The sequence below is a fragment of the Mobula hypostoma genome, chromosome 12 (genome assembly GCF_963921235.1).
Source record: "Mobula hypostoma chromosome 12, sMobHyp1.1, whole genome shotgun sequence".
In the NCBI taxonomy this organism is placed as follows: domain Eukaryota; kingdom Metazoa; phylum Chordata; class Chondrichthyes; order Myliobatiformes; family Myliobatidae; genus Mobula; species Mobula hypostoma.
In genome coordinates, this window is record NC_086108.1 from 53,327,655 (window position 1) to 53,352,536 (window position 24,882).

The 24,882-nt window shown below is 36.4% G+C and overlaps 1 protein-coding gene across 7 annotated transcripts in view; it reads left to right on the top strand.

Moving 5' to 3' along the window:
• efcab7 (EF-hand calcium binding domain 7) overlaps positions 1–24,882 on the top strand; it is a 70,897-nt gene that overhangs the window by 13,607 nt on the left and 32,408 nt on the right. For all 7 annotated transcript variants that reach the window (XM_063064115.1, XM_063064114.1, XM_063064116.1 and 4 more), the window contains exons 5-10: positions 3,900–4,089; positions 4,760–4,884; positions 16,920–17,061; positions 20,670–20,779; positions 23,588–23,742; positions 24,501–24,634. In XM_063064115.1, the coding sequence (XP_062920185.1) occupies positions 3,900–4,089; positions 4,760–4,884; positions 16,920–17,061; positions 20,670–20,779; positions 23,588–23,742; positions 24,501–24,634 (856 nt within the window). The remainder of the gene's footprint in view (positions 1–3,899; positions 4,090–4,759; positions 4,885–16,919; positions 17,062–20,669; positions 20,780–23,587; positions 23,743–24,500; positions 24,635–24,882) is intronic.

The window sequence follows — 24,882 nt, forward strand, 5'->3', positions numbered from 1 at the left end:
CTGATTTCCCACCCCCCCCCCCAACAAACAGTATTACCTGCCAGGAATTCAAAATCACATTATCCCTTTATACCAAAGCACTTTAGTATGAGAAGTTACCCTTCCTTTAATTTAGTATAGAAAATAGTGCCATAGTTGTTGTAATATAAATATGTTAGAATTTCTCCTGGTTAAGATAGAAACACCTCAAGGTAATGTTTCTCCAGAGAGAGCAGTGCTGTAAATAACAGCTATGGGAAACTCGTTTAACTAGGTCTGTAAAAGGTATCAGGATGATTAATCAGTAATGACCAGAATTGAATTAGAATTGTTCAGTTACTGATGCTGTAGAATCCACTTTCCTGTACAGTATATGTAGTGTAAAATCTACAGAACAGCATGTTATAGAATTACTACTACCCGAAGCTATGTTGGAACATAATGGGATATTAGCATTGAACTGGATTTTATGATTTTAAAATAGTAGTGTGGCTATCTGTGTTCACCATTATTAAAGCGGGACCAGCTTCCTGTGTCTGCATGCATACAGATAATTGTGGAAATCAAGAAGTTATTGGTTTCCTTGTAGGATCTATGAATCAGAATTAGACGAATCGGAATCAGGTTTAATACCACTGGTGTATGTCATGAAATCTGTTGTTTTGAGGCAACAGTACATTGCAATACATAATAAACTATAAATTACAATAAGAAGTATATGCGTTTATTAAACCATATTAAGTAGTTCAAAAGGTGACACACTGAGTGTGTGTCTTCAGGCTCCTTTACCACCTCCCCGATGGCAACAATGAGAAGAGGGCATGTCCTGAGTGATGGGGGTCCTTCATGATGGATACCACTTTTTTGAGATACTGCCTTTTGAAGATGTCCTTGATGCTGGGGAGGCTAGTGCCCATGATGGAGCTGGCTGTAGCTCACAAATTTCTGCAGTTTTTTCCCGTCTTGTGTAGTGGGCCCTCCAAGCCAGACAGTGATGCAGCCAGTTAAAATGGTACACCTGTAGAAATTTGTGAGAGCCTTTGATGACATACCAAGTCTTCTCAAAATTAACAATGAAATATGGCTGCTGTCGTGCCTTCTTTGTAATTGCATCAATATGCTGGACTCAGGATAGATCTTCAGAGATGTAGAAACCCAGAAACTTGAAAGAATAGTTGCTGGGCAAGTCCTAACAGTTTGCCTGAACGGTTAAGTCCAAGGTGGGGAATCATAAGCAAAGCAGGGAAAACTCCAAATTCCTCGTGCACCAATTCCTAAACAATCCTTTGTTTTAAAAAATGCAGTATCTTCATAAGGAGAAACATTTCTCAACATAATACAACTTTTTTTTCCAAATGATTTGAAAACACACAAGAAATGAATCAGGTTTAATATTACTGGCATATGTTGTGAAATTTGTTGTTTTGTGGCAGCAGTACATTGTGTTGGCATTTCTCATTCTATATTGGTGATTCAACTACATAGCGTGTTCATGAAATTGCAGTATTTGGTTACCCACTAGACATGCTAGGGAAGTTAAATATTTATTGACTTTTTCTTTTAAATATTTTGTAATAGATTATAAAACATATTATGATCAAATTATAATTTGATTTTCCTCTTTCTTATTTTGCTTTGAATATGATTTGTCATTGAATTAACTATTCCAATTTGCCTTCAGTCATGCTGTTTATGATTTGTCAATTCTACACTGGGTGGTCATTTTGTTAGATGCAGGAGTGGCCTATGCTTTATGTGGTCTTATGCTGCTGTAGCCCATCCACTTTGAAGTTTAACATGTGCATTCAGAGATGCTGTCCTGCACACCTCTGTTGTAACAAGTGATTATTTGAGTTACTGTCGCCTTTCTGTAAGTTTGAAACAGTATGACCATTCTCCTCTGACCTCTTTAATTAACGGACTGTTTTTGTGTATAGAACTGCCACTTAATGGATTTTTTTTTGTATTTTGCACCATTTTCTGTAATCTCTAGAGACTGTTTGCATGAAATCCCAGGAGATTAGTAGTTTATGAAATACTCAAACCACCCCATCTGGCACCAACAATCATTCACACCAAAGTCATTTAGGTTTCATTTATTCTTCCTTCTGATGTTTGGTCCAAACAACAAATGAACAAGTTGGCCATGTCTGCATGCTTTTATGCACTGAGTTGCTGCCACATGATTGGCTGATTAGATATTTACATTAACGAGCAGATGTATCCAATAAAGTGGCCACATAGCATATGTTCTGATTTGTTAAAGAGATACCATTACTTAACATGATGTAGAGATACGAGATCCCTTGCCAATACCTCTAGAAAGTCTGAACAAGGATTAAAAAAACAGCTGATTCTCTTTACTTTGCCTTTGACTGCAAATCTGAAGTATTATATTCAGGTACCTTAATGTCTACTTTTATTGAAATTAATGTACTGATGATTCAAAATTGACTTGTATAAGCCAAGTGGATTTGTCTGTGGTTTTATTTTAATATAGATTTTGATTATATTTGGTCTTTGCTGATAGATAGAGAGAAAACAAGTGACCTGAATTGCTGGCACCTCTCAGTGTCATTTACAATTGTACATTAGAGAAAGTTATTATGCAACTAGTCTAGTAATAGGGTAAGTTTAATTTGAGGCTTAGAAGCCATCTTTTTTGGCCAATTGGTTAAGATTGACAGTCCCACTCTAAAGTACTTGTCATGCCCCTGTGTATATTTCCTCTTCCTTCAGCTGTATACACAAACTTGAACTTAAATGTGTTATTACTGGCATTTATTAAATGGGATTTAAACAGATCTAGCATTTGAAGACATATTTGTAGTGATTGATTTCAGCTGTGATAAATTGTACTTCAGTCATGTGCTTGTTAATCATTTTTAGTTCCTTGTTAAACAAAGTCACAATTTTGAAATACTCGTTCATTTTCAAATCTCCGTGCTCATCCTTCTCTATTTCTGTAATTTCATCTAGACTTGTAACCCTTCAAGCTATCTGTGCTCCTTTAATTACAACCTCTTGTTTATTCCCAAATTTCATAACTTGCCATTGGCAGCTGTGCCTTCAGCTGCTATGGTCCTAAGCTCTGGAATTCACTGCCAAAACGTCTTGGCCTCTCTATCTCTCTTTCTTTCTTAAGGACATCCCATACAATCTACCACTTTGACTGAACTTTTCACCTGCCAAATAACATTATGAGTGGTTCACATCAAATGACTTAAGAAATATTGCTTTGTTAAATATGCCATGAAATGTAAATTGTTGCAAAAACACGTGATAAAATCTCAAAAGTTAAGTTTAAGGTCAAGTTTTAGTTACCTTCTTCATAATAACATTGCAATCCTCTGAATTATCTAAAGGAGATTGACCATTCTGGGATGTGCTTTGAAGGTACAATTTGGACATAATCTGTTATTTTTGGTCCCAGACAAGAAATTACATCACTTGCACATGTATAGCTGCATCTTCCAGCTTTTATTGATAGCCATTGAAATATTTGATTCTTACTCTCCTTATAATTTTAGAAGTTATAAACATTCAGTTTGTGCTGCAATCTATGCACTTTCAAATGCTCATTTGCTGTCACTTCACTTACAAATGATTTTCTTTCTCTCTAACCTCTTATGTTTAATCTTGTTAATCTTTTCCTCTTGTGACCTTGACTAACTTCTATAAAACTTAGCAATTTACATTTAATTATGGAGCCTGAACCTGTATTATGAATTCAGAATAGCAAGTTTTCATATCAATAGAAAACTCAGTATCTAAAACTTCTGAAAAGAAAAAGATTTTGTAATTTTAACTCCTGCAAGTATATGAAGGAGTAGATATTCTTTTCCATTTTTAATTTACTGGAAAATGTTCATAATGCTGATTGTGCAAACACAGTACTGATTTATATTGCACCTCTACAGTTTTGTAGATTATTTCTGACAACAATTGAAACAAGTCAAAAGAATGCAGTAGCAAGGTTAGATGCTAATGCAAAGATGAAACAACAGCAATTTGGAAACTTGACGTCACTTGAATTTTCATCCTTACCTTCAACAAAATCACTGCAGGGAGCTTCTCAAGATCAAGAAACTGAAACAATTCCCAGAAAAGGTAATATAGCCACAACATTTATTTTATATAATATGTCACATTTTGAATAGACTGCTGTATTTTTAAAAAATAGAATCGGTACTTTAAAAATTTGTTACTTTATATTACAACTTTTAATAATGCCATGATAAATAATATAACCCACAGAACTGCAATAAATACCAGAATGCACCTGTATTAAATTTAAACTAAACTGCAATATACTGCAGTTTCATTAAAATATTGAATCCTATGATAGAGAAATATTTTGTTGAATAGATTTAATTGGATAACCTTTGTGATTGTGAAATGGCGATTCATAGTTTAATTATAGGTTTCTTAAAATGTCACTTCCAAAATATTGCAATTATATTGATATCCAAGTTAAAACAAAGGTTCTGACATTTATGTTAATTATTTGGTAGGAGGTACAGATATGAAAGGAAAAATGGCAGTTAACTCTTGAAGTTATTTTGGTGTTTTGAGAATGGATGCAAGTATATCCAAAACAAACATTTTTTTTTCTGATCAGAGATATAGGAAATGTACCTTTGAGTGGAATTACAATAATTGGTTAAAAGATTGTATTTGTAATATACGTAGCTATGCCTTTTATGTTGTTCCAAGTTCTGTGATTCTTAAAATATAAATGTAAATATAGATTCTCATTTTATTCACAATTCTATTACAGGTGATGTTAGACTTTCATCAAGACCCTCAACTGCCCAAAGTCGAAGGACATCTGTTTCTTCTACAATTAACATGGGAGCTATTACTACAAAGAGTCTTAAATTAGCAGAGCCCAAAACAATAAAGGTAATTTTCATATCTATGAAATCTGTTCTTTTATAGTTAAAAGTAAAAATTGCAGATAATGCCTCAGAAATACATACTCAGTTTGTATGTTTGTGAAACAAATAGTAATGTTTTGTTTGAGATCCAAATTCAGCATTGCACATATTATTTGTATCTTTAGCTATATGTATAAGGTCTAGTAAGGTGATAATAGAGCTTCAGAAAAATTTCTAAAGATAAAATTGTGTTGAATAAAGGGAATGAAAATTTTCACTATTTAAACTATTCTGAAAATATTGCATTATTACTTCATGTAATTCTCAGCAAAATATAGTATGATTATATAAATGTTACCTATCTACAGGTTTGTGAGTCCATACTAAAAATAATAGCTCAACATAATTAATGTTATTTACACCATTGGCTCTATTGAAAGAAGCACAGAAATGACACGGTATCCCTCAGGACATTATATCCTATATTTCTCAAGCTACTGTGGTGACATTATTGATTACTGGTTACTCTGACATGGAATTTTGTGCATTTCTTATATCAAAATGGAATGGACATAATTTTCTCCTATTGTGGGAATTCTGTGAATTTTGAAAATACTCTTTAAAAAATAAATCACATTTAATTGCAAAGTAAAGCAAAAATCTACAAATGTTGGAAATCTGAAATAAAAAAAGGCAAAATCCTGGAAGTATGTAGTGAGGCAGTCATGAAGTGGTATTTATTTGCTAACATTTCCCTACTTTTTCCCCTCAATACATCAAGCTCACTCAATGCTACAGTGCTGGCTGACCTTGGGTACCTTACCTAAGTGCCATTCTTCAAAATAAGCCCAGATAGTGTGTGGTGATATGCTGTCTGACTGACTTTAACAGGTGGTGTAGCTGAGCCTTATTTTCTGGAGTTAATTTTCAATGTCATGAATCACTTCACTCTTGTGTGAAGCTGTTGCTATTCTTTGCATGTCAGTATTGAAAGAGTTGATATTGCACCTCCAGTTGACAAAACCACAAAGCTGATAAAAGATAATAAAAGTTATTTGTCTGTAAAGATTCATAGATTTGAGAATGCCCCAGTGCAGTAAACCATCTTGGTTCACTTTATGATATACTCAACATTTATTCTGGTGATCATTTTAACTTCCTGGTGTGGTGCTACGGTCTTAGAATTTTACAAATCTAAACATGGAAAAAAAAAATTAGCTTTCCACCAAAGCCAAGTGGGATTAGGCAGTGCATATTAACCTATGGAGTTAAATGAATGAAGAAATGTTTAGGAAAAAAGGTTTAAGAACTTGTTCATTTCACTAAGTGATGTGATTATGACCTATTTTAACTTGCAGGCCCAGATTCTGTCCCAGATCTGTGCTGTGTCAGAGGTTTAATCGAAGATGATGTTAGATTGATTTTTTTCCTTCTGGGTGAGGAGAAGCTGGTTTGGGTTTTGTGGTCAGTAGCCAAGTGGCACTGCTTGACATTGACCTTATAAAAAGCAACCTTGAAATTTTCAGAAGATTTTTTTCCTAATGCCTTTGTCAAGCGTCAACAATGGAAGATTTAAAAAGCTCCTAAGAAGAGATTTTTTTGTGTAATATCAAAACAAACAGTTTCTATGAATATATAAACAGGAAGAAGGTGGCTAAAGTAGTTGTGTATCTCTGGTAAATTATCTTATTATTGTGTCATAAATCAAAATACAATGAAAAGCTGATATTTGCATGCCGTCTGACAGTTCATTCCATACATAAGTAGGTCAAGGAAGCATAAAAGATTACAGAATATAGAAACAGGTGTGGCCTCCTATATACCAGTGAGACACGATAGAGTTTGGGAGACCGCTTCACCAAGCATCTACACTCTGTCTGCTAGAAAACGCGGGAGCTCCCAGTGGCTGCCCATTTTAATTCCACTTCCCATTCCCATTTTGACATGTCAGTCCTTGGCCACCTTTACTATTGCAATGAGGCCACACTCGGGTTGGAGGAGTAACACCTTATATTCCTTCTGGGTAGCCTCCAACCTAATGGCATGAACATCGATTTCTCGAACTTCCGGTAATTTCCCTTCCCCTCCCCGCACCACTATTCCCCGTTCCCATTTACCTCTCACCTTATCTCCTTACCTGCCTATCACCTTCCTCTGGTGCTTCTCCCCCTTTCTTCCGTGGCCTTCTGTCCTCTGCTATCAGCAGGCTAGGCAGCATCTATGGAAAAGAGTACAGCTGATGTTTCGGGCTGAGACTCTTCATCAGGATTGGGAAAAAAAGATGAGTCAGTGTAAAAAAAGGGGGTGGGGTCCAATCAACTTCCCCAGCTCTTTACTTCTCCCTTCTCCCTCCTTCCTGGTTTCACCTATCACCTTGTGGTTCTTCCTTCCCTCCCCCACTTTCTTACTCTGACTCCTCATCTCTTTTTTGTCCAATCCTGATGAAGGGTCTCAGCCTGAAATGTCAACTGTACTCTTTTCCTTAGATGCTGCCTAGCCTGCTGAGATCTTTCAGCATTTTGTGTGTGTTGCTTGCAGAATATAGTATTACTGTTTCAGGGAAAGTGTACTGAAGTTAGATAAATAAGGTGCAAGAGCCATGACAATGTAGATTGAGAGATCAAGAATTTATTTTGTTGAGAGATCTGGTTAGTAGTCATAACAGTGAAATGGAAACTGCCTTTGAACCTGGTGGTGCATGTTCTTAAGCTTCTGTACCTTCTGCTTAATGGGAAGGAGAAGAGAGAGACTGACCTGGGTGGGAGGGCTCCTTGATTATGTTGCCTGTTTTCCTGAGGCAGCAAGAATTGTATAGACAGAGTTAATGGAGGGAAAGCTAGTTATTGTGATAGTTGTGAATGCATCCCAGTCTTTCTTTAGTTTCCTATGGTCTTAGGCAGCGCAGTTTCCATACTAAAACGGGTTGCATCCAGATAGGATACTTTCTGTGGTGCATCTATAAAATCTATTGAGGATTACTGGGGCCATTCCAAAGGCTAATGGATTAATAACAGGAAAAAGGAAGAGGCAGCAAAGTTAAATCAATGTCTTGCATGTGTCAACACCATGGAAGACAACTTCCATCCTCCCAAGATAGTACATAGGTTAATTTCAAATACAGAAGAACTGATAGAAATCCCAATCCCAAGGGATAAAGGCAGAAAAATCACCGGGACCCAATGGCCTGCTCCCAAGCATTCTAAAGAGGTGGGTTCATAGATAGTGGACCTATCAGTTGAAAATTCACTAAATTCTAGGTGATTACATTGGATAATAACCATTGTAACTCCCTTGCAGTAGGGAGCAAAACAAAAAGCAGAGAATTATGGGCCAACACGAGGAAATCTGCAGATGCTGGAATTTCAAGCAACACGCAGCACACATAAAAGTTGCTGGTGAGTGCAGCAGACCAGGTAGCATCTCTAGGAAGGGGTACAGTCGACGTTTTGGGCCGAGACCCTTCGTCAGGACTAACTGAAAGAAGAGCTAGTAAGAGATTATGGGCCAGTTAATTTTACAAGATGGCTAACTCAATAATCAAAGAGGAAATAACCTTTTAAGAAAGCTGAAGATAATTAAATCTGGTCAGCATGATTTTATGGAAGTTTTTTTAATGTTCTTTTGAGATCTTTATTGTCTAAAAATAATGCCATTATCCAGCAAGAACAACAGCCAATTATGTGCAAAAGATTCTTGGACAAACCAAGACGTAAATACTGTTGTTGCAAAGATAAAAGACTGGGACATATGTGATATTAAGGTAAAAGGCTACAATATAAACAATGAAAATCTGCAGATGCTGGAAATCTGAGCAACACATACAAAATGCTAGAGGCAGGCCATGTAGTATCTATAGAAAAAAATGACAGTCGACGTTGCAGTCCTGCAGAAGGATTTCGGCCCGAAACTTTGATTGTACTTTGATTGTACTTCCATAAATACTGCCTGGCCTGTTGAGGTCCACCAGCATTTTGTGTGTGAGGCTCAAATATAAACTTAACACATTGAGTTAATTTTAATTTTGATTTGGTTATCTGAATGAATGACTGTTGTTTACTTTTGAAGGGCCATGAAGATTGTACATCTGCTCTCACCCCATCCTCCTGCCACCTTACCAGGGAAAGAGTTCCTCACGTCCTCAGCTTCCACCCCACCAGCCTCTGCGTCCAGCACATAATTCCCCACAACTTGCACCATCTTCAACGGAACCCCACCACCAAGCACATCTTTCCCTCACTTGGCACTTTTTGTTTCTGCAGGGATCGCTCCTTATGCAACTTCCTTGTCCATTCGTCCCTCCCCACTGACCTCCCTTCCTGACACTTATCCTTGCAAGCGGAACAAGTGCTACACTTGCCTCTACATCTCCTCCGTCACTACCATTCAGGGCTCCAAACAGTCCTTCCAGGCGAGGCAACACTTCACCTGTGAGTCTGTTGGGGTCGTATACTGTGTTCAGGTGCTTCCAGTGTGGCCTTCTGTATATTGGTGAGACTCGAGGTAAATTGGGAGACTACTTCACCAAGCACCTACGCTCCGTCCAGCAGGAAAAAAGGGATCTCCCAGTGGCTACCCATTTTAATTCATACTTCTCATTCCCATTCCGATATGTCTATCCATGCCCTCCTCTACTGTCGCGATGAGGCCACATTCAGGTTGGAGGAACAACACCTTTATATTTCATCTGGGTAGCCTCTAACTTGATGGCATGAACATCGATTTCTTGAACTTGCGGTAATGCCTCTCCTTTTCACCATTCCTCATCTCCTCCCTTTCTTACCTTATCTCCTTGCCTGCCCATCGCCTCCCTCTGATATCCTTCCACCCTTTTTTTTCTCTGATGGCTTTCTGTCCTCTCCTATTAGCTCAGTTTGAAAATGAAAATAGGGTGCAGAGATTTTAAATGTAATAGCAGCTATTCTTTAGTTCTTTACTTCACCCTTCCCTGTCCCAGTTTCTCCTATCATCTTGTGCTTCTCCCTCCCATCTCCCCAGCTTTTAACTCTACTCCTTGTCTTTTTTTCTCTAGCCCAACACATCAACTATACTCTTTTCCATAGATGCTGCCTGGCCTTGCTGAGATCCCCCAGCATTTTGTGTGTGGCTTGGATTTCCAGCATCTGTGGATTTCCCTGTGTTTATTAAATAGCTTGATACACATTTAGTAAGGTGTAGCATTTTCCATTTTGCTTTAACAGAGAGGGTGACTCTTAAATATCTCACTTCTTATCAGTTGTAACACACAGACAAAATGCTTTAGGAGCTCAGCAGGTCAGGTAGAATCTGTGAAGGGAAATAAATAGTCAATATTTATTTCCCTCCTGATAAAGGGACTTGGCCCGAAGCATCGACTATTTATATCCCTTCATAGGTGCTGCCTGACCACTGAGTTACTCCAGTGTTTTGTGTGTTCCTCAAGATTTCTAGCATCTACAGAATTTAATGTGACTTTTTATCAGTTCACTGATTACATCAGCAATCTCTGCAAAGGGTTCCTATGTTTAAAACTGCATGCTATCATGTCATCTTTTGAGGACAAAAATCAGAATATCCAAATGTAAATAAAAATTTAATCTGTTTTATACAGTTAAATCTTATTTATTGACTGATGGGCATGTGATGGAATACAAAAGTGTGATCAGAATTAAGGGATGAGAAAGTAATTTTGTAAGTTTTTGGGAATATTGAATTGACTTTGTTACTTATATCCTTCATATACATGAGGAGTAAAAATCTTTACGTTATGTCTCTGTTCAAATGTGCAATTATAGTAATAAAAATATTATGTACAACAGGATAGTCAATATAACATAGAAATACAATTGCATCAGTATGAATTAAGCAGTTTGATGGCCTGGTGGAAGCAGCTGTCCTGGAGCCTGTTGGTCCTGCTGTTATGCTGCAGTACCGTTTCCTGGATGGTAGCAGCTGGAACAGGTCGTGGTTGGGATGTCTTGGGTCTCCAATGATCCCTTGGAACCTTTTTACACACCTGTCTTTGTAAATGTCCTGAATAGTGGAAAGTTCACATCTACAGATGCACTGGGCTGACCACACCACTCTCAGCAGAGCCCTGCGATTGAGGGAAGTACAGTTCCCATACTAGGCAGAGATGCAGCCTGTCAGGATGCTCTCAATCGTGCCCCTATAGAAAGTTCTGAGAATCTGCGGGGCCATACCAAACTTCTTCAACTATCTGAGGTGAAAGAGGCGCTGTTGTGCCTTTATCACCACATAGCTGGTATGTACAGACCACCTGAGATCCTCAGTGATGTTTATGCTGAGGAACTTAAAACTGTTCACTTTCTCAGCCCCAGATCCATTGATGTCTATAGGGGTTAGCCTGTCTCCATTCCTCCTGTAGTCCACAACCAGCTCCTTTGTTTTTGTGACGTTGAGGGAGAGGTTGTTTTCTTGACACCACTGTGTCAGGGTGATGACTTCCTCTCTGTAGGCTGCCTCATTATTACTTGAGATTAGGTCAAACAGTGTAGTGTTGTCAGCACATTTAATTAGCAGATTGAAGCTGTGGGTGTCGACAAAGTCATGGGTACATAGAGAGTAAAGGAGAGGGCTTAGTACACAGCCCTGAGGAGCACCTGTGCTGAGGGACAGAGGTGAGGGAGCCCACTCTTACCCCCTGCTGGCGATCGGACAGGAAGTCCAGGATCCAGCTACACAAGGCAGGGTGAAGGCTGAGGTCTCTGAGCTTCTTGTCAAGCCTGGAGGGAATCATGGTGTTGAATGCTGAACTGTAGTCCAAGAGCAGCATTCTCACATATGCATCCCTCTTCTCCAGATGTGTAAGAATGGTGTGTAGAGCTGTGGCTATTGTGTTGTCTGTTGATGAGTTGAGTCAGTAAGCGAATTGTAGGGGGTCCAGTGTGGGTGGCAGCAAGCTGCAGATGTAGTTCTTGACCAGCCTCTCAAAGCATTTACTTATTATCGAGGTAAGTGACTTCTGCGGGTCAATTGGTGAAGTATTTATTTAAACTGTTCTGCATCTGTTTGAAGTTCAGTTTGAATTTTTATATCTAATTTGAGCATCTGCCAATTATAGCAGTGTCCGATTTTGTAGGTTTAATAATTTTGATTTTTGCCTTATGTTACACTATGTGAACAAAAAATATAGAGAAGAAATATTGACTGCTGTTTGCTTCAAAACTAGAAGCAACCTCTTTCAATTTCCGTTCCTAAGGGGTAAAGATAACATGATATTGACTTTGTAAAGTCAATATTTGTGTAGTGTTAATGTTGATTTTTTTTGTTTTCTTTCCTCCTTTCATTGGTTATATCTTCCTTTCAACATCCAATACAATAACAGTTGTAAATGCTTGGAGAGAAAATTGGAAAATGCTACTGTTCTGGTTGTGAATGAGAGCCTGGAGACCTTCTGTAAAAATTGTGCATTGATGATTTTTGTGCTGCAGTGTGGAGAAACAACAGAGCCACATCCCACTTGACACCTTTTCCCCCATACCTATCAACCCCAAAACACAAAGGCAGCATAAATATATGATGAAATAGAAAAGACGTCATGCCTTTCTATATTAGATGTCTGAATGCAGGGTCTCAATGGGACTGTATGTCACATACTCCTTCCAAGTAATTATACCCCTTAGGTTCTTTTGAAGATAATTCCACCCCATTAATAGCTTCCACCAAAAAAAAGACATCTGATGCAAGAAAGGCCCTGGTGTTATTTTATTTTGAAATCATGTTTTGTTTAACAAAATGGTAGAATGTTGTAAATTTATTGCAGAATACATTGGAGTTTGTTAAAAGGATTGCATGTTAATTGCTTATGAATTACCTGGTCAGTTAAGCATTTTTGGGAAGAACAGAAATAGTTATGCACCACAGAAGCAGGAATATTCCTTACTTGAGTTTATGCAATCCTATTCCCATTTACCCTTGTTAAGCAAAGATTAGTTAAAATGACACAGCATTTGTAGATGCTTTTAGCTGGGGGTGACAAACTCCTTTAAAAATGAACATCTTAGCACAATAGCAAAGTGAAATATATTTTTTTTAAAAATAGCTGCAACTACATTTAAAATCTGTGCATCCTTTTCTCATTTTCAAACTGAGCTGAATATTACGCCTGGGGCATAGGGATGTTATAATGTATTACAGCCCAGCCTCTGTCTGCTCTTTGTGATCAGTAGGTCTGTCTTGTTTTTAATCTTTTGTCCCTGATACAGAAATTTTTAAAATACAAAAGACATTCATAATATATCGATCTTACAAGATATTATCTGTTCAGCAGAGTTAAAACAGATTACATTTTACTTGTAAATTATGATGAAAGTTGTGTGGTGACTTCATCAATCACACCTCATTGCTGTTAACTGTGTGGAGAATTTCACATGGCTGATGCACTGTTGCAGGAATTCTTACACAGGTGATCACAAAGAAAGATTTTGGCTTGGATATCCTGATACTAATCAGATTTTTCTATTACTTGGTTTTATTGTTGTCCCAAGTGGTTTGTTTATCTTCAAATTAATTTGGGTTTTAAGTAGTTCAAGGCTTAATGCATTTCCTGGCCATTTAGACTAGGGACTATGGATTCAATTCCAGTTGATGCTGAATGAACGATTCTCATCAGTAATAACCCTATATGTAATCCAGAGTTTCTGGGCTAGAGAAGTAAAATAAAACCCAGTGTCCAAAAGTTCATTGGTTTTCCAGTGACCCCTGCTGGAAGAAGTATCTGCACATACTGTGAAGTCTTTCACCTTTGAACAAGCTGGAAGTATTCTCTATTTTGGTGTTAAATGAGGTATCTCAGGGTCCATGGTATCTGGTATATCTCTGTATTAAAAAATAAGAGTCAAGCCCACAGATAAACAGATATTTTAAATCACTCCACTGGATTTTATGATATCATAATCTTTTGATTTGAATGTTTAGTTTAAAAGAAAGGTAAGAGTCCACGTAAATTTTCGCTATGCACATGTGAAATGAAAGAAAACAGATTAAGAACGTATTTGTTTTGCCACGATATTAATGAACTAAATTGCAAATGTTGACTTTAATTATCTGGCAAATTCTTCTCCAGGTTGGTATGCAAATTTTAAAGAGACCAAGTTTAAAAAGTAATTGTTTGAAGCTTTAAGATGAAATGTCATTCATCAAGGAAGTATTACCTTCCTAGAACGTCTATTAAACCTGTGAAAGATTCTATGTGTTTCCAGAAGTCAAGAGTTAAAGGATGTGATTAACAAGTCAAGCAATAAGATTGAAATCAACAATGAAATGGTAGAATTGCTTTACCAATATTGTAACTTTTTATATCTTGCACTATATGGCTGCCACAAAACAACAAATTTCTTGATGTATGTCAGTGATAATAAATCTAATTCTGATTCTGAACTCTCTTTTGAATGTTGCAGTTGAATCTGCTTCCACTACTACCCTGATAGTGCATTGTTGATGTTACCTGTAAAATGACCCATGAGACCTACAAGGTCAGAGCAGCTTTTTCAGGACATTGCATTAAAATCATTATCTTTCAGTGGAAAGAACCCGGAGCTGGATTTCATTTGACTTGACCAAGCTTCCTGTTTATTCATGTTGGCCGGTTCGAATTATTATAGGCTGACCTCATAAACACTCTGCACATTAGTTTAGCAATAAATGAAGCTTTAGGCAAGAGGGTTTAAGGAGTGTAGTCTTTTGATCCTATCCCTGGAATACCATGATAACTTGATGTAGATTCATCTCTGATCAAAGCCAGAACTGTAATTTAAAATTTTACCAAAGGAAAATTTTAAAATAAAATTAATTAAAATACAAAGAAGTAATTAAAATATTAAAATAAACTAAAGAAAAAATTCTCCTAATTTCATGACTGGGCACCTGCATTTGAATATGGACTCTAGCCTTACACAGGCATATGATTGGACAGGAGTGTTCCCTAGCAAGACCTATTCAGTTGCTGGAAAGTGAGTGGGATAAGTCTCAAACTTAATTATTCAGTTGTATTAGTGTGGGATTCTGAAACTTAGAGGTTTAAACATCTACAGGTCATGACTCCAGTCAGAAGAATGCGTGTCTGAAAATCTAAGTGGCTAGAGCGCCACCTGGTGCATTATGAGAAACAGAATGTCAGTGGAATGCTTTGTGAAATTTTAAGTGAAAGTAAATAAATACAACAATTTTTTCAACTCACATTTCTTGATGCATGAATAGAAGTCATAGCTTAACGAAATGGAAAACTGCGATACAAACCCCTCCTCCCAACCCTTGCAATCTGGGGTTGGGGGGGGGGGGGTCACCTGCAGATTACGGTGCTGTCCACTTATCCATTTGAAGAATTATTGATCTTCCAGGACTGGGGATTGGAAGATACTGACACACTTTCCTCAATCTGGAATGGACAACAAAATGAAAAATATCACTGCGTACTATGAAGCACAACAAATTATTTTAAATGAGTTCAGCCAAACAAAACAGATTGCTTTTTTAAACATTTTGCATATTGTTATCTCGTAGGAAAAAAATCACAGAACAAACCTAGTATAAGCTTCTAAGCCAAGTTCTGCCAGTTTACTTAGAACTTCCACTGTCCTTCGTTCATTTTTGTTTTATAAGGGGGCCACACATGCATTGATAAGGTGTTACTTGCATGGATGCTACTGAGTGATGGATTAATTATGGCTGTTGAAAATGCCTTAGCAGGAAATAAACCAGGTAATCATAGGTATGAACACCTTAGGCTTGTTCAGTACTGTCTCACATGAAAAGAAGTAGGCAAGGCTTTCAAAATTCATGCCTTAACAGAGCTGTTATATTTTGTGTGGCAAAGAAAATAATCTGAAAAAAACTTTTGAAAGAGGCAGTGGAATGCTATTAAGTAGTTGGGGGCAACCATTTTAGCAACATTATATAAAGAGAGCAAACAGAAGTGTGATGGCAGGTTAGAGAATACAGCATATTGAAATGATTACTGTCCAGCATTTAGGTGAGCTTTCATTCTGAGTAAGTTATTATTTTGGGCTCCAGTTTAGCACTGCTCGTTCTGTGACCAAGGGACTATGAAATTATTTTCTTCACTCGATGCAACCTATTCCCAAAGTGAATTTATTATTAATGCTTTTGAAGATGTTTCTCTTTATTGAGTCTTTTAAGTTGCCTGGAATAATCCATGTTATTCGTGTTTTTTTTTCTTAATGTGTAATTAGACGTAGATTAATAAGATTCCGTGAAGGTTAGATGGTTTTTTATTAGTGTACTCTAGGAAGTTGGAAGTGTCTCTACCAGTAAAAAGCTTGCTGCATGGTTATATGTTTATTTGAGCACATATTTATTTGTCATGGAATATTAGAAAATAAAAAATGCCTTTTTCCAAAATGTCCCTTCTATTAATTTTAAAACCACAATTCTATGTCCCAAGTATTTTGCATTCATGTCTTGTGTATTCCTCATTCTCACTCAGGTTACCTTGAGAAGGTGTTGAGTATTGCTAGATAACACTTGAGTAATTAATTTAAAATTGTGTACAATAACTTTTAAAAGATAAAGAAGATATTGATTTCCTAAGAGTATATAAAATTATTTTAATGGCTAATTTTAAGGATTTTGTGTGCAAATTACATGTGAGTTTACAGTCTTTAAATCTCTGTTTTGAAATTGACCCAGAAATTTTTAATATAGCATCTCTCAATTTTATCCTCAGTATGATCAAAGTTTTTGGCTATCCCAAAAGCAACCATGCAAGGCATTGGAAGTGAGTCAATTGCACTGTGAAGGGTCTTTGTGATCCCATTTAAAAAAAACATTGTGACTCTAGAGTTAGAAACTACTACCTTAACATAAAATTGTAGGCCACTCTACATCCAGAATCTTACATGATTTTTTAAAGTTAATCAAATTTCGAAGCTCGCAAATAACTAAAGTGTGCAAAATTTCACTTTTAATATATTTAATTATTTTTTCAAATTGAAATGCTATTTTGATGTCTGCCTGCATTAATGAACATTAATAAAAATCATGTCATGCACTTCTTATACAAGGCAACTTTTGATGTTTCATATTTATACCTTTTTATTATAGAATTGGCAACATGCTTGGTCAAAGGGATGCTTTTTCCTTGAAGATAATGATGGAATTGTTAGTCATCGTTATAGACTGGAATTACATCAAACTACTAATGTTTTTCTTACCATCGGACCATTAAACCTTGGCCAAACTGAAGGTATAATTTGTCAAGAATTCTGCAACAACTAAACTACAGTGGGTTGATATTTTAAATACTGCAAACAGTTTAAACAAAAAAAATATATTTCCCCGAGATTAGTTGGTCTGCTGGAAAAGGAAGACAATTTGCTTCGTGTAAGTAAGATGAGGAAAGGTATTTTAAATTAATATGAGATTTGCAAACAAAGATATAATGTGTGATTGTTTCTTGGCTCAACGTGTCTAAGAGGCCACAATGATTACAGTGTCCCTGCAGGTATACATTCATCAGTAATCATTTCAGTAATAAAAATTCACTCTTTTATCACAAGTCACCACCAAAAGATTTGAAGGAGTAATGTTAGTTCATTATTACAGAGTTTTTATGGGGAAAAAATAAAAAGCATAATATATACTTAATAATTAAATTAGTTTATCAAGGACGAATTTCTCAAGTCGCTAGTTCACAGCAGGGGGGCCTCTTCAGGGATTTGCTTTGGAAACTGACAAGTCAATCTGTTCTATTGGTACTTTATCCAGCAATAAAAATCCATTCTCTAGTTATTTAAAACAATGATCTCCCCCCACAATAAAATCAGAAATCTTTTGTCAATACACTGTACATCTACAGTGGCATTAATGTCGTGAGAAAAACTTCCCTTGAGAATGCATCTCTGTTTATAACATGGGATTCAATGGGGAAAAAAGGATTTTGCATTCCAGAAATCGCAATAGAGGTAGTTTTTTATGCCCCTTCTTAACATGGAGGTATATTGAATCTTGATGAGGTATCTGTAATTTTCCCAAGAAATGCACCTGAAGCAAAATAATCACCCTTGAATTTGAAATACCTAGGAATATATCCTTAAAAGTATCACGTTCAGTGAAATGTGGGTATTTTTTAAACAAGAAAAATGCAAATCAGACTTCCTGGTAAAGGGACTCATTGATGCTGCCTGACCTGCTGAGTTCTTCCAGCATTTTGTATTAATCAGATTAACAGTCCCTTTACCAGTGAACTGCCCAACATACTGCTTATCTATGAACACTTTGTGTATCATTTTCCATTGAGAACCTGCTGCAAGGTCTCAACTCTAAGCCCAGTGACAATGTTCAACTCTGTGGTCTATCCTATATTGGGTGAGACAGAAGTAGCCCTGATATAAAGTTTTTTATTACTAGTTATAGTATTTCTTCCTGTATTTTATTGTGGGCATAATAGTTATGGAAACTTACTCAAATAACAAAAACAAATGCAGAATTGCTGAAACGTATCTGACATTTTCTTGAAGTCTCACCTCCAAGAAAGAATAATGTTTCTGACAGTAGATTAACATTCTACAGTAAATGTCTGATGAGTTTTTAAACTTACTTAAAGCAATTTAAATGAACTCAATTTATGAAATCTAAAAATATGAGCACTTTAATCCCTTGAAACTGTTCCCCTCCATTGAAATCAAAGAGGAAAATATTTGAAACAACTTCAAATAGACTCCCCTTCTTCGCAAATGAAAATCATGCCATTGGAGCTGTGGGAAATTGCTAATGTCAGCTGCCAGTCATTTCGGGACTTGACACGTACATGGAAAGTCCAAATTAGCTGGCACTTGTACAGGAAAATTATGTCAATTCTACATGTAGCTACTGGCATTGTACTGCAAAATCCTGCCCATTAGAAGTAAAATATTAGGGAGTTGTACAGCACAAAAACTGGCCCTATGGTCCAACTTATCTTTGTTGACTAATTTGTCTACCTAAGCTAGTTCCACTTACTTATTTAGGCCGTTTCCCTAATCAGCCAATGCAATTTATTCAAATCCAGTAAAAAGGAAACAGAAGATAAACACTTGGAGAACACAGTTAGAGAGATACTCAGATTACTATAATGAGAGAATAGAAGTTGTCTAAACAACAGTAAAATGTCTTTCAGAAGTGGAACAATAAGGATGCATTTAAGGATATGAAACAAAAACGATCAACTTGAAAATGTGAGCAAGCACGAGTTTAAATATTCTGTTTGGCTAGTTTCTACAACTATTCACAAGAGGAAGTATGTCTTGTATGCTGTCTTCATGATAACACCTCAAGCAAAAACAAACCAAAATACTCAACATTAGACAGTATTTCTCTCTGTGCTTAATTGTGGGTATAATATTTATGGAAATTGCTTCAAATGAGTAAAACATAATTCAGAGCAATGGGGGTAAGATCTCTAGAATTGCATGAATGCTGAATGCAACAATGAGAATGAACTTGGGTTTGTATGGATCGATAGATGAATACCTGTGGACTGATAGTTTTCATAATTTATAATTATCTTGTAATTATGTATCAGCCAAGAATACTTGACTGATCTTTGTGTTTCTGTTAGTCTCCCTATTTGCAACAAAATACAAATTCTGAGAGTTTGTCGATGATATATGTTATCATTTCTTTTATTCCCTGTTTGTTTCTTCCTTCTAAAGAACATAATGCAAGAATGAGATGTCATTTCCTGTGCTGTTTACTTCATATGTTATATCTGTGTTCAGAATTCAGAAAAGCTACTGTATTCCACAGTAATCACCATTTTCTTTTAACTCATAACTCTGACTTTAATGACGGAAAATACCAGCTTAATTGATGTTCCTAACTTCTATCCAGTCTTCTAATGCCAGACGTACTTCAGTGAACACAAAGGTATAATGTACCGAGTCTGGTAAAAATATAAATGTGTTCATGTTATGATTTCCCTATATATTGTACACAGAACGAATCATGCCTTTTCACACAATGATTAGACTGGGTTTTGATGCCACAAATAGTCAAACGATTGTCAACACTCATGTCCAGGTATCAAACTTGAAGAATGGCTGTTTAAGTGAGGTTGGACATGGATGCCAAGCTCTAGCCAAAAGGAAATCAAATTACTAACTTGCAACTATTTTTTTCAAAAGGTTTCTAACTCTAGGTTCATTGCCTGCACAATGTTACACTGACTAATATGTATTTTATCTTATTTTTTGCATTTTACTGTTCTAGTTGGAAAATGGATGAAATGAATGTGTATGTATTATTTAATAGCATAAAAAAGTGCAGAGCAATACATTTTGTTACCTTAAAAAATGTAGAGTTTTTAATACATATTTTACTAATCCTAAGGAAGTTCCCTCCTGTTTGACAGATGCAACATCACAAATCTTGGTAATGGCAGCACATCAATCAGCCAGTTCAATCATTCACAATATGAGAAATGTGTGTTCTGTAGTTTCATCAGGTTTTTATGAATTTAGCCTGGTATGGTTGCAGAATTTCAGACAGGACTATTTATGATCTGAAATGGAAGCAAACTAATTTTGCCTCATAATTCCCTTGTAAAGTATGTTTAAATGATTCCCCAACCATTTTGAACACCTTATTGATTTTTAAATGTTTTATTCAATGTGCTGTAATCTTGTATTATTTGAATTCTGAACAACTTCTCCCCGATACAATATATCTTTATCCGTTTAACAATTGTAAAATGACATACTTCCAACACAAACTTCAGCAGAATAATAAAGACTTTTTAATACACTCTACATTTTTTTGTTGCCTATGGATTAGTCTTTAAGTCTCAGTAACTTTACATTTGTTTCTACTGCTCAGAAAAATTATCGCCCTGGATGAATGTGGATACAGGATTATATGTTTTGAGGAATGTTGGTGATCCTGAAGCTCTGGAAGTTGTGTGTGTGACAGAATTACGCGAAAAGGAGGTCAGAATTATTAACAAAAATAAAGTCTTTGAATATGGATTTGTTGATTATTGAATTGACACATGGAGAGATGAAGTATTGATGATTAGTGTGCATATGGTCTAAATTTGTTATTCATCTATATGGTATCATCACTCAACGCACAATAGCTAATTCATAAATTGATCTCTTTCTGGGCAATCTCTGCCTCTGCTTTACACACCCATTCAACTTGCAAGAGTGAACCTGAGTTTCCAGTCTTCTGTCACTTTAATTTTCTGTCATCGGGTCATTGATCTGTACAACTCAGAAATGAGCTGTTCAGCCCACTATGTCTGGGCCATCCTTTTCGCACATCTATCTAATCTCATTTCCCCACATTAGAACCATTTTCTTCTGTGCCCTGCAATTTAAGTGTCTGTCTGAATAACTCTTAAGTGTAGTAATTGTATCTTGTTCCACCACTACTTCTGAAAGCATGTTCCATATAGCAACCAGTATCCTATTCTCACCTCTGTTCTTTTTCACTTATAATGATTCAATGGAGCCCGGTGTAAGCTCTCAAATGGTATTTCATCTTTCATCAGGGCATGCTACAGCTGTCAGGACTTAATATTAAAGTTAACATTTTCAGATGATTTTTTTTCTTAGTGCTAATATGATTAGGTGTGTGGTACGTAGCTAAGTGGTTAGGGCATTGGACTCACGAACTGAAGGTCATGGGTTTGAGTCTTGGCCAAGGCAGCGTGTTGTGGCTTTGAGCAAGGCACCTAACCACACACTGCCCCTGTCCACCCAGCTGAGAATGGGTACCGGCAAATGCTGGGGTTAACCTCGCAATAGACTGGCGTCCTATCTGGGGGGAGTCTCGTACTCTCAGTCGCTTCACGCCACAGAAACTGGCATAAGCACCGGCCTGATGAGCCACAAGGCTCAGGACAGACTTTAACTTTAAATATGATTAGGCCACATTGTTTGAACTTGTTTTATTTTACCTTCTGTCCCTACTACCCAGTTTTTAAAACAGCATCCTGGAACTCTGGTGCTGGCCTGGTAGATCATGACCACAGGGGTTTCCTCCAGATGCTCTGGTTTCTTCCTACATACCAAATATTTGCAGGTTAGTTAGCTAATAGGCTACTGAAAGTGGTATCTAGTATGTAGATGAGTGCAAACTAGAGGAATTCTGCAGATGCTGGGAATTCAAGCAACACACGTCAATGTTGCTGGTGAAGGGTTGCCTTCGAAGGGTCTCGGCCTGAAACGTCAACTGTACCTCTTCCTAGAGATGCTGCCTGGCCTGCTGCGTTCACCAGCAACTTTGATTTGTGTTGCATGTAGATGAGTGATGGCTTTAGGCTGGGTCAGTGGTTTGGCATGTAAGTAGATTGGAATTTGGGGAGAATAAATTAGGTTTGTATAGGATTAGTGTAAAAATGAATGCTTTATAGGCATGGACTTGCTGTGCCTTGGGACCTGTTTGGTGCAGTTTCTCTGTATGATTCTTGTTTTCAGACTATTGAATGTTATGTTTATTACTCCAGCACACTTCTTGTATTAAAAAAATTAAAAGATATGGTACACAGAGGTTTAATAAAATTTCAGGTAAATTGAAGTATAAGGGAAAGTTGAGCATCCTTCAAACCCATAATAGAGTTCTCTAGACACTTTAAAGGGTGAAATTTTGTAATTATTGTCCCACGTGAAGTTTAACAGCAAATTAAGAATCAAAATCAGTTTTATTTCCAATGAAACTATCCTTTTTTTTTACATGAACTGAGTGAGTGAAGCTTTATCTTCAAATGGCAGTCAGATGGGTGTTTTGTATAATGAAAGGGATAAATGGATTATCTGCCCCCTCTAGAACCAGATTTTGCTTTAATATCTGTCATCTTATCACATCGATGTCAATCAAAGTCTTGGTCTGCGTCAGTTGAGAACCAACAATAGTCTGATGCATGAACAACAATAACCAACTATTCTCTTTAAAAAAAAAGGACCTGTCATGGAGAAGGCAAGTTTCACCAGTTTTGCCATTTGAAACTGCATGGATCAACTGCAGTATCCATCTTTGTTTTCCTCATTTCTTCATAAGAATCACCTGCAGTGTCAGACATTGGTCATTTGTTTGAAACATAAGGAAAACAATATCTTAGATGGATTTTTCATCTCCTTTTCTCTTGCATGCCAACAGTAGTGTTACACAGTTGTCTATTTTGCTCCACCTAAGCAAAAAGCAGAGGTGGGTATCAGCAAATATTGACTTTTTAAGTCCCACGTCATGTCTATCACAACCTGTTGATGCTCCTTACAGTTGTACTGTCAAAGCCTTAAGGCCTCCTGTGGATAAGCAGGACAATGGATTCATTCTGTCTTTGTCTTTAGCTCCTATGATCTAAAGTGCCAGAGAAAATTGTTTTAGCAAGGAAGGACTCTGACACAAGCTTTGGTAGAAATTCATATTTCCTTAAGTATGAAACCTAGAATAAGCATTTGGTAACTTTGTGCTATTCGAGCAATTCACCTGAACAATGCAATATACCAACAGCTCTTTCCAATTGTGTTGTCCAGGAGTGTTAAAATGAGCAATTTTCTTGATTTGGATTCAAAATTGGAATAAATCTTATTCTTTTATCTTGAAGCTTTATGCTAGTTATAGGGAAACCTGTCAAACTAGTTTAGATTTGAATTTGACTCCCATGGGTGTAAGAAAAGTTTGTGGCACCAATTTTTGTGCATTTAAACAAAACCTGTTTAACAAATTGAAGTAAAATGTTTGATTCTTGATTTACAGTGATAGCTTGTTTAAATTATAATTTCCTATAACAGAGATTTGGATGGAAGGGAGAGCTTCATTCAGGAGTTTATCAGCTAATCCCATTCACTACTGGCTGCAGATTAAGGAAGAGGAATAAATCAATGATCCGAGAGGCCAAATTGGTCCACAGGGAAAATGGTGACTTAATGCTCACCAAGGAATTCAGGTATGAGAGTTTATTTTAAATAAATGTTGTGCATAATAGGTAATTTTAAAAAGATGTTATTTGCAGAATATAAACAAATCATCAGTGTTAGAGGTAAAAAAAAAGAATTTTTGGAAATGCACAGCAGACTCTCAGTTTATCGAAGAGAAAATAATAAGTTAACAAATCAGTTTAACCCCTCTTTATCAGAACACCACACTCATGCTAGATAAGCCCATTAGTATTACCGAAAATGGGAGAAGTTCAAATATACTTCTCTGATGAACTGATAACTAGTTATTTGTATACATTGTAATAATTGGATAATGTTGTAAATTTTTTTGGTAATCTTTACTATTTCATATTAGACGAATAGGCTAATAGGTTAATTGTTCAAATGGGTGGCATGGGCATGTTGGCCTGGAAGGGCCTGTTACTATGCTGTATATCCAAATAAATGTTGGTACTGTAATTCTTTTAACCAGTTTTAGACAAAAATAAGATGCAAGTTATGTTGCTTCTGACTAGTAGGGAGAAAATTTGTCTTTAGAATATTATCTTAGTGCTTATTTTTGCAGTGTTTTCTGCTTTCATATTATTTTGATAATTCTAATCTTTTAGGGATGCAGTAACAAAGGGCTTAAAAAACATTGTAAAATTATGCACGTGAGGAGAAAAATGCTATTGAGTTTTCGAGGATGCAATTACCTTAGTACCTAAGGATTATTCTGTATTTTGATGATACAATCTCTCCAATTTGATTCTTTTCCTTTGCTTAGGGCTGCACTATCAGACATCTTTGAAGTTATCGATTTAGATGGCAATGGGCTTTTAAGCTTTGACGAATATAACTTCTTTGAGTTGAGAACCAGTGGAGAGAAATGTGACAGTGAGGCCTGGGTTTTGTGTCAAGGTGAGGTGAACAATATTATTTGCAGTTTGGTAATTCCCATGTTTTCTGTTTTAAACAGAAGTATTTTTAATCTGGACAATTTTTCATTGTTGTTGTGTTTAAATACCAAATCCTGTTTTTTTTTAAAAAAAGGAAGCTTAAAATTACAATAGAAGTAATGCTGAAAATTTTCATTTTGAGAGTAGCAGTACATTGTTAAAGGGAAGTATTTTATCTGGCAATTCAAGATGTAATTAGAAGTTATTGAA